The sequence below is a fragment of the Pomacea canaliculata genome, linkage group LG4 (genome assembly GCF_003073045.1).
Source record: "Pomacea canaliculata isolate SZHN2017 linkage group LG4, ASM307304v1, whole genome shotgun sequence".
NCBI classification, from domain to species: Eukaryota; Metazoa; Mollusca; class Gastropoda; order Architaenioglossa; family Ampullariidae; genus Pomacea; species Pomacea canaliculata.
The window spans coordinates 6798162-6811284 of NC_037593.1; the positions used below are offsets into that span (position 1 = coordinate 6798162).

The 13123-nt window shown below is 38.1% G+C and overlaps 2 protein-coding genes and 1 non-coding gene across 3 annotated transcripts in view; 1 reads left to right on the forward strand and 2 right to left on the reverse strand.

Annotated features, from left to right (window-relative positions):
* LOC112561493 (short-chain specific acyl-CoA dehydrogenase, mitochondrial-like) overlaps window positions 1–4096 on the forward strand; it is a 7206-nt gene extending 3110 nt beyond the window's left edge. The window contains 5 exon segments of the mRNA XM_025234027.1: window positions 13–73; window positions 970–1068; window positions 1712–1807; window positions 2172–2228; window positions 2521–4096. Of these exon segments, the coding sequence (XP_025089812.1) occupies window positions 13–73; window positions 970–1068; window positions 1712–1807; window positions 2172–2228; window positions 2521–2670 (463 nt within the window). The 3' untranslated portion in view covers window positions 2671–4096.
* Window positions 4097–5428: 1332 nt separating this feature from the next.
* On the reverse strand, window positions 5429–5500 carry Trnae-uuc. Its single transcript has one exon. It is a non-coding gene; the product is annotated as a tRNA-Glu (tRNA).
* A 3158-nt stretch (window positions 5501–8658) lies between these two features.
* Window positions 8659–11766, reverse strand: LOC112562852 (small nuclear ribonucleoprotein Sm D3-like). Its single transcript, XM_025236419.1, has 2 exons — window positions 11301–11766; window positions 8659–9619 (listed from the first exon to the last, which is right to left on the reverse strand). The coding sequence occupies exons 1-2, from the start codon at window positions 11611–11613 to the stop codon at window positions 9558–9560; spliced, it is 375 nt and encodes a 124-aa protein (XP_025092204.1). The 5' UTR covers window positions 11614–11766; the 3' UTR covers window positions 8659–9557.
* Between the last annotated feature and the right edge of the window lie 1357 nt (window positions 11767–13123).

The window sequence follows — 13123 nt, forward strand, 5'->3', positions numbered from 1 at the left end:
TGATATTTGAAGACTGTCGCATTCCAAGGGAAAATATGCGGGAGAGCCTGGCTTTGGTTTTAAGATTGCTATGGTAAGTGGCTGTTTTACGTGTTGAATGATAGAAAAGGGAAAAGGCAATGAATAAATGATGGTAAAATAGTGGTGACAGATCCCTCATGGAGGGGGCCAAAAATAATTTCTGAAGTTCACAATTTTAAATGATTAAAAAAATATCATGAAATTTTTTTTGACTGCGGACAAGAATTTGTCATTTACAAGGGATTTCTACAAATATCTTTGATATGTATTGTAAGACAACTATGATGAGGCCAAATATGGAAGTGACCAGTCACAGGCTTTAGGATATTGCACACAGTGAGATACTGGGATGAATTGAGTGGATTGTGGAGGACTACACACACGGAATAAAAGTTATGGTACTGAGAGATGAAAGGATAAAGGTTTAGATTTGTGCTATATTAGTACAACAGCATTTCTTTATTATCAATGGCCATTTATGGGTTTTATTATCTTTAATTGTTAAACTATAAGACAACACTGTTAGTTATTTCCTATTTCCTTATTATTAGTTACTTTTACTACATACACGAACAGACTCTTTTATTGCCAATTGGGTTTAATGGACTTGAGAAATATAAATATTAAGAAAGTGAGAGTTCATTAATCTGTTAAGTGGCTATGAACATGAAGAATGCTATAAATTTGTCACAAAACAAGATCTTTGAACTGTGATGTGAACAAAGTAAAATGACACTTCATTTTTGGTGACATGTAAAAATCTATGAATGTTTTAGACATGCAGATGGGATCTCTGGATACAGAACATACATGCTGGATCCCTGAACCCTGTAAAATGTATAAATGTATTCACTAGATCCTAAACACTGTGAAACATACTATACCCAAATGCTGTTTGCTGATGACATATGACTGAAGTGAAAGTATGTAGACTTAAGTCTACTTAAGAATTCTTTCTGTTAACAGGCGGCCCTTGAATGTGCCATTGATTATGCCAACAAACGTAACAGTTTTGGCATGCCAATTTCTAAGCTGCAAGCTATTCAGGTATCATTATATCACATTATTTATATAATGCGAGTTTCATGTGCATGTGTGTTTGTGTACATTAATGTGTTTGTGTTTGCATATGCATTTTTGATTCCATCTCTTTTGTTCAAAGGATTATTTTTTCACTGAACAGTCTCAAACATTAAGGTGACCAGACGTCCCGCTTTAGGCGGGACAGTCCCGCTTTTGACCTCGTGTCACGCCTGAATATCGGGTGGAACGCCCAATGTCCCGCTTTCTGGCTTTCTGGAAGTCCATCAAATGTCCCGGTTGTCTTTAAAAATCTGAATACCGTACGCTGATACGCCCCCCCCCCCTTTTTTCGGCGTTTTTTGTCGGTGACGACACCATCTTCGGCACGTGTCCCGCTTTCGCTCCTGAAACGTCTGGTCACCTTACAAACATCTCATTGCCGAGTCAGGTCTGAAACATGAGTCATGATGAATATTCAGAGACACTTGTTTTCTGAGTTGGCTTCTGGTTCAGAGCCTTTCAGCAGGAAGTTTCTTAGACTGGAAAAAATTTATTTTGTAGATTATTAAAAACATTTATAGAGTCTTTTTTATCTTTAGGTGAGAGACAGCACCATGATTCCAGAAATGAAAATCAGCAATGTTCTCTTTAACTTTTTGCTCCACAGATGAAACTTGCTGATATGGGCATGAGGTTAGAAAGTGCTCGACTTCTTACATGGAAGGCAGCCATGCTGAAGGATGCAGGATTGCCATACACAAAGGTAATTTACACCTTACCAGAAGTAACTTATTGTGGCTTATTCTCTATCTTTTTGTGCAACAGTTAGCACCAATGACAAATGAAGAGAGCTGTCTTGGGTTCAGATATCATCTCAGGCTTGTTCTTTATCTGCATGGGAGGTCTCTTTATAGGGCTGGCTGCTTGGCCATCATATAGCCTTAGTTGCTGGCTTGGTGTAAAGCACCAGCTTCTTCACCCCTTCACTGGTGACTCCTATATTGCTCTGTTATAACTGTATAGTATTATTACTTTAAAGAATGACCACAAAATTGCAGATGTGTACCTGATGTATGATTTTACTTGTTTTATAACTTTTGTAACACTAATTGTTGCTATTTCTTTAGTTAGCTGCCATGGCAAAACTAGCTGCTTCAGAGACGGCGACATACAATGCTCATCAGGTATTGTAGTCTCTTCTAGTTGAGACTAAAATCGCATACATAAAACGTGCAGGCATATACACTTTCACTGGAATGTGTAAAAAAATGCATGTGTACACTCAGTGAGTTGCTCATACCAAGATTGAAAAAAAAAAGTCATAACAAAGAAAGGATCCTATTTTAATTAAGATCAGATTAAATAAGATGTATCCTGCTCTTTATGGTGTTAATATACATTTCATCTTATTCAAGTAGGGTTTTTTGCAAAAATTGGTAACAGCAATTTGAGTTGGAGCTCTGATTTTCTTTGCAGGCAATCCAAATTCTAGGGGGAATGGGCTACGTCACTGATATGCCTGCTGAACGCTATTACCGAGATGCCCGCATTACTGAGATCTATGAAGGAACGAGTGAAATACAGCGTCTTGTTATTGCAGGCAACTTGCTAAAAGAGTACTCCTAGAATAAAATTAATATTGATTTTCCTTGAAAATTGACCTCATTGATGCAGTTTAAAAATGTGCATATATTTCTGTGGGCATGCATGTGAAGGGATGGGAGAGAGCAGACGAGAGAGTGGGAAGGATCTTCAGACTATAAAAACACTGGAGTCAGTATTCAACCTCAAACGAGATGCCCATTTTATAGCATTCATTAGATTATGGTTGTGGATTTTTTTTCCCTAAAGATGCCCTACTTGTCACAGTATGTCTGTTATAATGGAAGCATTGAAATTTGGAGCAAAGGGAAAAGTTCCTAATAGCTGATGACAAGTGCAGAAAAAAAGAAAATTGCACATCTGTTTGAAGAAGCTGAATAAAAAAGGCATTAAAATATCTTAAAATCAGGCATTATTGGGGTTTTTCTCCATCTAGTTATAGCTTATATAGTTGTCCTTTTCCTGCCAAAGGGAGACTACTTATATATACGTTTAAGCTCGGATACTTGAGGATTATGCTTTTGATCTGCTGTGGAAAAGGAGAATGTTGTCTTAGTTGTTATCAGGCAGCAAGAACACTTTATAAGATCCCAGTAATTGGTGTTAAAGCAGCCTTCACAACATTCATCTTACAGATGATGAACTAATCTGACTGTGTGCAACTAAGCTTAAAATTTTCAATGCAGGGATAGGATGTACAAAAAATCATAGTCATCAGTGGTAGTTTGATCCCATTTTGACCAACATTTTTCTTTTTCTTCTTCATCTAACAAGAGTGAATCAAATGCAGTAATGCTAGTTAGCCAACACATTCATCATTATTTTTTCTGGATGGTCTTATCTCCAACTGTTTTTCACAGTTGTTTCATCCCATCAAAGATCAGTGTAAATTTATGTAAATATGTAGACATGAAACAAGATATGCTGCTGAATATAAAACATTTATGTAAAGTTCCTTTGTGTAAATGTGTTTGGACCTTTTACTGGTGCTTTACACAGTGGAAAAAAGAATTTTTCAATTTCATCCATCTGTTGTAATCTCTCTTGGTGATGAATCAAATATATTTTGAGTGTACACCAAGATATAAATAAGTGTACATTTAAACTATTTAAAAATGTAAAGTTAGCAATGTGAAGCAGGAACCCAAGATATAAATATTTGTGTGCTATTGTAATAGCTGCTTGGTGACACGTACACTGTACAGAGATTCAAGTGTTATGCGAGTGTTCATTTTATTACTTTTATTCCAGCCACTTTTTTCCTGGACTGGATCTATATTCAACGTGCCTGAAGGCACTTCATTTGTGAGAGATATCATTAAAGAACAATAAAAAAGGGGTGTGTGTGTAATGAATTTGATAACATGGTTATTGTTTATTTTCTGTTTATGGACCTCGATCAGTGCTTTGGAATTTTGTTGTACTAATAAAGAAGTTTCTTGCAGTGAAATAGCATTGTGTTGCTTGCACAGTGAAAAGCACAAGTAAAAAGTACAATAAACATTTATTAATAATATATAGTTAATAGATATTAATTGGAACAGTATAAATCTTTTATCAATAATAATAACAGACAAACCATCCACAAGAGTGCCAATAGACAAAAAGAGATTACTTGAAAAGCCTGCACAGGTAACGTACTCGCAAAGAATTAAATTTTTCTGGTTTAATTTTGTTGTTATTTCCATAGCAAAAGAAATTCAGAAAAACAAATTTTCTACAAAGCTTGCTGTAAAATATATGTTGATATTGCATATAACAGTTAATGATTGATTTCAATTAAATTTGGTCGTAATGATCTTAATGATCATTCTTTAAATCTGTTAATGTATGTTGGGATCAGTTATAGTCATGTTATATTGAACTACAGTCATATCTCTCTACTATGCCACCCCGCTACTATGCCACTCTCGGTATTGTGCCACTTTTGCTCGGTCCCGACTATAAATTCAATGTAAAAAAAAATTTACTATGCCACCCCTACTCTCGCTACTATGTCACTTTTTTGTGATTGTTAAAAGGCACAAGTTGTGAAATTCCGCGCAGTGCTCGATTATTATACTCTATGGTAGTGTGGGACATCGCAGTTAGGTGGACGGAACCTAGCACGCACACAGGGAGGGTGGAGGGTGGCGATGGGGGTAGGTCGCTGGCCGGGTGACAGTCACGTGACAGAGGGAGAGCGGGAGGGGGTCGACTAGCGACAGATGCAGGTGCGTGGATGTGGTTGGGAGGGGTAGAGGATGAAGAGGTGAGGGGGAGAATGAGAGGAGACAGCTAGCGCCAGCTGACTATTCTTGAGAGCTTTGGACTGACGGGTAACTTGAGCAAATAAAGCCGCTTTTACGAACCCTCCGTATTATGCCACTCTCGCTACTATGCCACTTTTGCTCGGTCCCGGTAGGTGGCATAGTAGGGAGATTTGACTGTACTTGAACAGATCAGTAAAATATGAATAACCATCATTATTTCTAAACAGTCTTTCAAGTCTTCTGTAAATATAAATCAGTGGTTCTCAAAGAGTGAGTCGCGGACCACCTGACTTCTGCGTTCGGCTCACAAGTGGTCAGCAGCTGTCATCTTATGTCAGCAAAGTGATGATTAAATCGCCAGATATGCTAATTAGTGCACAATTAATTTCACACGAGTTTTAATTTTATCGATCCCCAACTGCTCGTTCCCATAAAAGGTACATTTCGTTTTAAGCTGTAATGAAATAAATTTGAAATTCACGGCACAGTGTTGATGATGGTGATTACAATATTAGGCATAAAAATCATTTTTCCCGTGCCGGGAATCGAACCCGGGCCGCCTGGGTGAAAGCCAGAAATCCTAGCCACTAGACCACACGGGATGTTGAGTTTCCAGTGAGCTAAGAGTTAACAAGACCTTGCAGCTTCTGTAGTCGATACCCTTTTGAACTTTGTCTACAGGGTAGGTGTATACTACACTAAGTGTATACTATTTGACCACATAACTGATCAGTGGACTACACGCAAATCGTATCTTTAGTGGCGAAATCTTATCTCAGTAACCTAGTTCACAGGCGAGAAACTGTGAACTGGATAAACAACTATTCACTTGTAGTGCTTGTACATGCGTGATGCGCCGTCATACGAACTCTCGTATCAACAGAGGTGAAAAAGTCTAATTTTAAATGTCTACGCGCAACTGAAAATACTTGAACAGACAAAATGTTTTCTTGGTCTTCGTTTTCTGCCGTCGCATAAGAACCACTGACCTATACGATAACCTATAACTTTGCACCTTGCTTTCTCGAGAAGAAAGTATCGGGAGGGTGGTGTATTCACATATATCGAAATATCTTGCACTGAACCTTACCCAGTCATCAGAAAAAATTACAAATTGCATCCCACACCTTAAAACAAAAATAAAAAATGACAATAATTGTGTACAGAAACGTGTCTTATTGTTAACTTGGACATAATTTCCACTAAAAAGATCCGTAAAAAATTGCATAGTTACTTCTAAATGTCGAAGCCAGATTCAGTATACGCCTGTATGTCTTTTAGTAAGTTGGCATTGAAAGACTTGTAATTATTTGTCAAATTGATCTTTTTTCAAGGATCAAGGCCTGTAGGCTACAAGCGACACATCGATAATTTTGCAGTTTATCCTGCTCATGCAGAATGATTTTCCCTTACATCACTTACGTTTTTTACCATGAAGAGGCAGGTGTGCAAGGAGGGAACATAGTTTCGTCACAGTTGCAAATTTCCTATTAGCTTTATGGGGGGAAGGGGAGTTTTGGACAACACACACACAGACGAAGACCGACTTGCAAAGGAAGTAAAGTATTATTAGATATTATATCCAATAAAAATTAAAAGCGATGCATTTTATGGCTAGAGAAATAGTTACAGTGTCCTCGGCGTTGTCCTGTGTACAGGGTAGCAAGCTATGAGCAAGTACTTGAACGAGACAGGTCGCAAGATCCTGTATGGTTGCGAGTGGCCACTCCACGTTCCATCAGGAGTACAGGTTGTAGAACCACAAGACTTTAGCAATAGTCACGGCAGGCATTCACGTGAAACCTCTAAATTACGGGACTCTTGAGGGCACCAGTATACATGCCTCACCCACTAATTGTTTTTAAATCTCTACTTTTTTCACAAATAAGCTGCACTGGTTTATAAGCCGCAGCTATCCACAACTTGAAAGCTGCATTGTAGGCATTTGGTCTCGTTTTCGGCATGATGAGGATGTGTGCCTCAGCAACTGATCCGAATGCTTCTTTTGTATGCGGCTTTGATTTAAAGAAGTGAACAGTTAACACTGTAGCAACGTTAATAGTTAACACTTTAACATGGAGCTCATGGAAAATTAATCAGAATCTGAAAAATCCGCATCACTGTTTAAGCCGCAGGGTTTAAAGCTGGGAAAAAGTGTTGTGGCTTTCAATGATAAATTTACGGTCATTGTTTTTAGACCTGTAGTTAAAATTATTGGAATGTTTATGAACTGTAGAGGGTTTGTAGAATACGCACTCTCCCAACATTGGAAGTTTTATCCCATAGAAGAAAGTTTTAAACGAAAGCAAACGCCAGCCAAATAGCTGTTTATGAGTATGTGTAATGACACTAACTTTTTGATAAAACGTGGTGGGAATATGTAAACTACAGCCAGTTCCAATTTTAAACATTTTTAGGCTTTAAATCTATGTAAATAATAAGTTTTATAAAATTTTTATAACCCTTAAAACTAAAACTGTTTAAAAACATTTTGTACTACTAACCTCATGTAGCAGTAAGCTGCTTTTGCAACCTATCCGCGACCAGCCATTAACAATAATCGGACGGCGTCTTCCTTCCTCTCAACGCTCTAAACTGTAAAGGGTCAGACATGAGTCCACTGCATGCAAGCTGTTTTATACGGGTATCGAACCAGCTATAATCTTCTAAAAACTCGGCTACCAGATTCCTCAATTTAACAGCACTTGATATATCTCTTCGTACAACCATCGCAACTGGGGTTTTTTTTTTTTTTTAAATCCAGTCTGTTTCTCTTTGACAGACCACATATATTTCCGCGTGGCTGAAGCCCCTCCAGACGAAAGGGACCTTCGCCTTGGCCATTCTGTACACAAAGACAGATCCCACACCTGTGGCTTACTCAATTTCGTTTCAAGATCTAGGACTGCCAGTTACGAGTGACTACAATATGACCGACGTGTACGATAATTCGTTCTGTGGTTCCTTCAGTTATTCGCAAACCATCACCGTACATTTAGACCTCTCAGGAGTGCGTCTGTGGAAGCTCACCCCTATAAACTAGAGTGAAACTTTTCCAGCTCGATCTCCTGTAATTCTTTGACACTCATACCATTTCAGTAACAGCTACATTTTGCTGAGACCTAGAAACTCCACAGGTTCTCCTTGGCTGAATAAAAAAATTGTGTCATTTGATTTGTTTTTGGATGAAGCTGATATGGAAACCCCAGATAACTGGACCCAGTTGGCATTTGTCTCTGAGGTGGCATAATTTACATTAGCTGCTAAATGCTGATTGGATGTTGCCATCGATCACCAACCCTGACTTATTACCCTCATTCATTTGTGAATTATGTATTCATGGGCATAAGCCATTTTAGCTGCTGTCTCATCTAACCTGAGTAACAGGCTGCGCTAGCATACTGCAGAGAAACAACCATGGGTCTATAGTTATTTACCATCTTTTATCACACAAACAAAACTTGCTTCATCAGTTTTAAAGTGGTGCTTAGACCCTGCAGAAATTTTTCCAGGGCACATATGCCATTGCTTTACAACTACAGCTCCAGGGGCAAAAACATGTTCAGGGTCTTATAATTTTGGAAACAAATTACACTCAACTATTACAACCCCTAATGATGTTATATAAACGCCAAGTCTTACGTACACTGCCAATTCAGTCGACAATTATAAAACTAATCTGTGCAAAATAAAAATACACAGAAAATGTTTTAGACCCCTGTATCCCTTGAATGAACAATGTAATCAATGCACGTGTACGAATGTTTTCGTTATCTTTATTCCTTATGCCAAAAAACTGTTAGACATCCTTCATGCACGTAACACTGTCTCATTGACATCTGCTGATGATGAAATATCACCTTTCATGTTGTGTGTTTAGCTTGTGGCATTTTAAGAGACCTCCAAGCTTTTTAAACAACAAAAAAATCATGCGAGATGCCTGATGCCAAATCATTTATATTTTTCGTATTGGGAGCTCGCTTATTTGAATTACACTTTTAAAAATTTTGTTAAGTAATGCTCTTATATCAATTTAAAAAATCCAGATAAGAGCAAACACTAGATGTTTTTCACTCATGTTCATGTGTGCATGTCAAGAAAAAAAGTTAGATGGATGTGTAGGTGGGGAAAAAGAGCAAAAAAAGCATCTTTCCCCGAGATGCATTTACATGAGAACAAACACTTCAAAAGCATTACCAGGCTCATAGAAACTGCCATCCTCTCACTCATTTAGCACATAAAATCAAAGTTGTTGGTTTAAAAACAGATTCAATGAACTGTTATTTAATGAATAATTCTCATTGAATCATGAACTATTACAAAAATTTACTGATAAAATGTGAATGTCTGAAGCCAAAGAACAATCGTATTCCCTTTATGCTATTTATAACATTTATAATGACAATACCAAACTTGATCAATCCCAATACCATGCATTCATAAAATGATATGCAGTGTTTTAAAATGACCATTTGAAATGATGATGTATCTGTGCTGACTTTTCATTAAGAACTTCAGGAATAATCAAACAGATGAGAGAATGCATTTGAAGTTGGTGGTGGGACATTAAAAAAAAATACTGATAGCACAAGCTGAACTTTTAGTCCGTGCAGCATCTTGCTCTGCTGATGCTCCCATTACAAGGCAAAAACATTCCACTTAACGGCGCTTCTGGAACACATTCCCACGACCACCACCAGCACGCCCTCTACCTCTTGCAGCTGAAAAGATAAACAGGTCAGTTATGCTTACGAAAGCTGACATTCTAACAAAGAATATTTAACAGGACAGTAAAGTTGCAATCAGACTGGTGATATCAACTGACATACACTACAATTGTAATAATGCTGTTAATGGCAACAGCTACTAAATTCTGCAGAGTAATTTGGCTATCTGTTGACTATCTAGTAATAACAGGATTTATATAGTGCATTTCCCTATATAAAGGTGAACTTAATGCACTTCAAAATATACCAGTAACACTTATACAGTATATATTAGATATTTTGTTTGAAGCATGTTTCTGTGTTACTCAGCTTTAGTGACTCTTCCCATTATCACCACTTCCAAAACAACTTTACCGAGTTGATCTACAGAATTGTAAAGGACTCTAAAATAAAAAAAGCAACAAACACTATTCACGTGTTAGGTAAGAAACAGTGGGAAACCTTGGCTTGAAGGTTAGCGCAAAGAAAATGAAAAGTATGAGAGTGAACGCCAGAGTCCAAGACAGCATCAAACTAAATGGAGAAGAGATTGAGGAAGTTGACAGTTTCACCTATCTTGGGTCCAAAATGTCAAACACTGGGGATGCGAAGGTGGAGATTCGTGCCTGACTGGTGAAAGCCAGTCAGGCCTTTGCCTCACTCAGGAGCACATGGAAGGCAAAAAACATCAGTCAGATAATCAAGCTGAGAATCTTCAAGTCAAATGTGATCAGCACCCTCCTTTATGGATCAGAATCATGGAAGATGACCAAAACCATCAGTAACAAGCTTGACGTCTTCCAAAATAGATGCCTCAGGCGCATACTTAACATCTTTTGGCCAAATACCATCACCAACAAAGAACTCCACCGAAGAATTGAAACCAAGCCCATCATCTTGCAGGTTCAAGAAAGGTGTTGGGGATGGATTGGACATGTGCCCCGCCATCAGACAGCAGACCTCTCCAGAGTCACCCTACGATGGACTCCAGATGGCTGAAGAAAACAAGGCCGCCCAGAGGAAACTTGGAGAAGTGGAATGGGAGATGAAAGGAAAGGGCTGGACATGGGGTCACCTGGAGACGGACTCTGGTTGAGGCCTTATGTGCAACCTGATGCACGAAGAGGAATAGACAGATAGATGTGTTCTGTAAATGACTAAACGTGTAATTTGTTTGACCATGTTCTAAACATGGTATAAATTACAAAGGAAAGAGGGAGGGTGGGGAGCAATGGAGTCAGTAAGCAAATCCAAGATAATAACAATAAAATCACAGCTGGAAAATTATCTGAAGAAATTAATGTAGCACATTGATTTCTGAATGCAAGTTTTGTATTTGCACAAACTGCAACACAAACTTAGAATGAGCGCCTTCAGAAACCCACAACAGTAAATATAAATATTTGGGATATCGTCCAGAACCCATAGTCTTTGCATCTTTTTGAAATCTTTGTGAAGCTTTTCTATCCATACCTTTTTATGGAAGCATGAGAGTAAATTGCATGACCGAGTACTGTAATATATGCCTTCATATATCAATCACAGACTGAGACATCAACATTGCTCACCTTCTTTGTAACTGCAACGTTCAGTTACCTCACAGACTGCTAAAACTATGAACAATATTATAGAACACAGCGTTACAGATCTCATACTTAAAATATTAACTTCAAAAGCTTGGTTTGCAGTCCATTACCTTGCGCTCTGAGGATAGCAGACTTTCCTCGTCCAGCTCCGCCACCCTTGCCCTGGACCTTTTTGAACATTGGAGCATTTTTCAACATGTCTGGAAGTATGAGAAATCGTATCTTGCTGCCTCTGATGTAGACATTTTCGAGCTGTGCAACACGACCATCCCTGTAAGTGACTGTTATTTGAGCCATCTGACAGTTCATGTTGTCTTCTGCCTCAATCAGTTTCCCTCTGTAAACTTCGCCGGTACTGGTTTCACATGTTACTATGTGACCTTCTGCTTCATGCAGCACCTTAATAGGCACACCGATAGACATTTTAACAAAATGTCTACCGTATATTCAGAACATCAGTCCTTAATACAGTTGTTTATAGCAGATGATCGTCGATTTATATATTTTAGTGGGCTTCCAAACAAAAGCAAACGCCGCCAATACGTCGAGGATTCCACTTCCGGGCAAGAAGAGTTAACTCCCTTGCTGAGTTCTGTTGCATGTAGTGTCATGCAATATTTGTTGCGGTGAAACATTAATTTTTAATAAGCCTGTTTCTCATATCTTCAGAAGGGTTTTGGTACAATTTAATATCAAGTAGCTTTCTGGTTGTCTACTCTTAAATGCATAGTCAAAGATACTTTCCTAAAGCTGTGTAAAGCTTTCGTTCGACATGAGACGCAGATGTCGGGCATCGGTTTTCTAACGTACACTAACAATCTAGACAAAATTCAAAATCTGGGAAGGTCTTTACTAAACACTGCTGGGATGAAAGAAAACTTTCTCTTAATTTAGGGGCATTCCCCAACTAATGAAAGTGCATAAAACTTTAAAAAAAACAAGAACAACTCTTACTAAAATTCAAATCCCTATAACTGACCTATATCTTATAGAAAGAAAGAAAAAAGCAATATGTGTGATTCTGGTTGATAGACATATTTATATCGCTTATCGGATCCTGCCTAAATTTTCGTAGAAGAAAATTGTTGACTTTAAGATTCGCTTCTGAACATGCTTATTTTATTCGTTATAAAAAAATTAAGTACTATAATCAGAGCACGTTTTGACCAGGTATAACGAGGGTGACGCGATCGAGGTACCTTAGCAACATATATATATATAGCATTGTGCACAAAAATGTTTAGTAGTTCATTTTCTTGTTTGGGAAAAAGACGTTAAAAGGTCAGAGTATGAATGAATAGTTTTTATGATAGTGCGTCACTAACGATTTTGCTTGATCCATGTACTGCTGTTATGGAAAACCTGAGGCTAGGTACACGTACAGCACTCACCGTGCATTTTTGTTGTTGTTGTGCTGTGCATGTCACTGTCAATTCATTTCTTGTCCGTATTTTTATGTCGGTGCCATATTCTACCTATTTTTTTTTGTTTTTTTGTTAAGTCGTTTCCTCCTTTTGTTTATCATCCTTTTGTCACTATTTGGTCATTTAATACTTTTTATCATTAAATTACTTTATAAGTGCTTTTCCTCTTTAAAGACATTTCTCTTGGAATGCCATAGTGGATGGATCATCAGATAACGTCCCTGTCTACACTGTCAAATGCCTTCTCAAAGTCTACAAAAGTTGTATAGAGGGAGGACTGCCACTCAATAGACTCGTCAATGATGATACAGAGGGTGGCAATGTGGTCAGTGCGTGATCTATCCTGGTGAAACCCTGCTTGTTCTGGTCTCAGTCCTATTGTATAGTGCCTTCTTCGGTCTCTCTAGAATTACCCTTGGCGGTTGGCTTCCCAATATTAAGCTCTGAGACCTTCCTTCTCTTGCTGGTCTTGACACTGGTTGAGATTCTGTTTCAGTCCCTTTCTTGAT

What these genes read in the sequence shown, in the direction of transcription:
- LOC112562852 (XM_025236419.1), bottom strand. Translation starts at nt 11,613, where the DNA reads ATGTCTATCGGTGTGCCTATTAAGGTGCTGCATGAAGCAGAAGGTCAC. An exon ending in TGCTATCCTCAGAGCGCAAG is followed by an intron (nt 9,620 to 11,300) that starts GTAATGGACTGC and finishes TTATCTTTTCAG; the next exon opens with CTGCAAGAGGTAGAGGGCGT.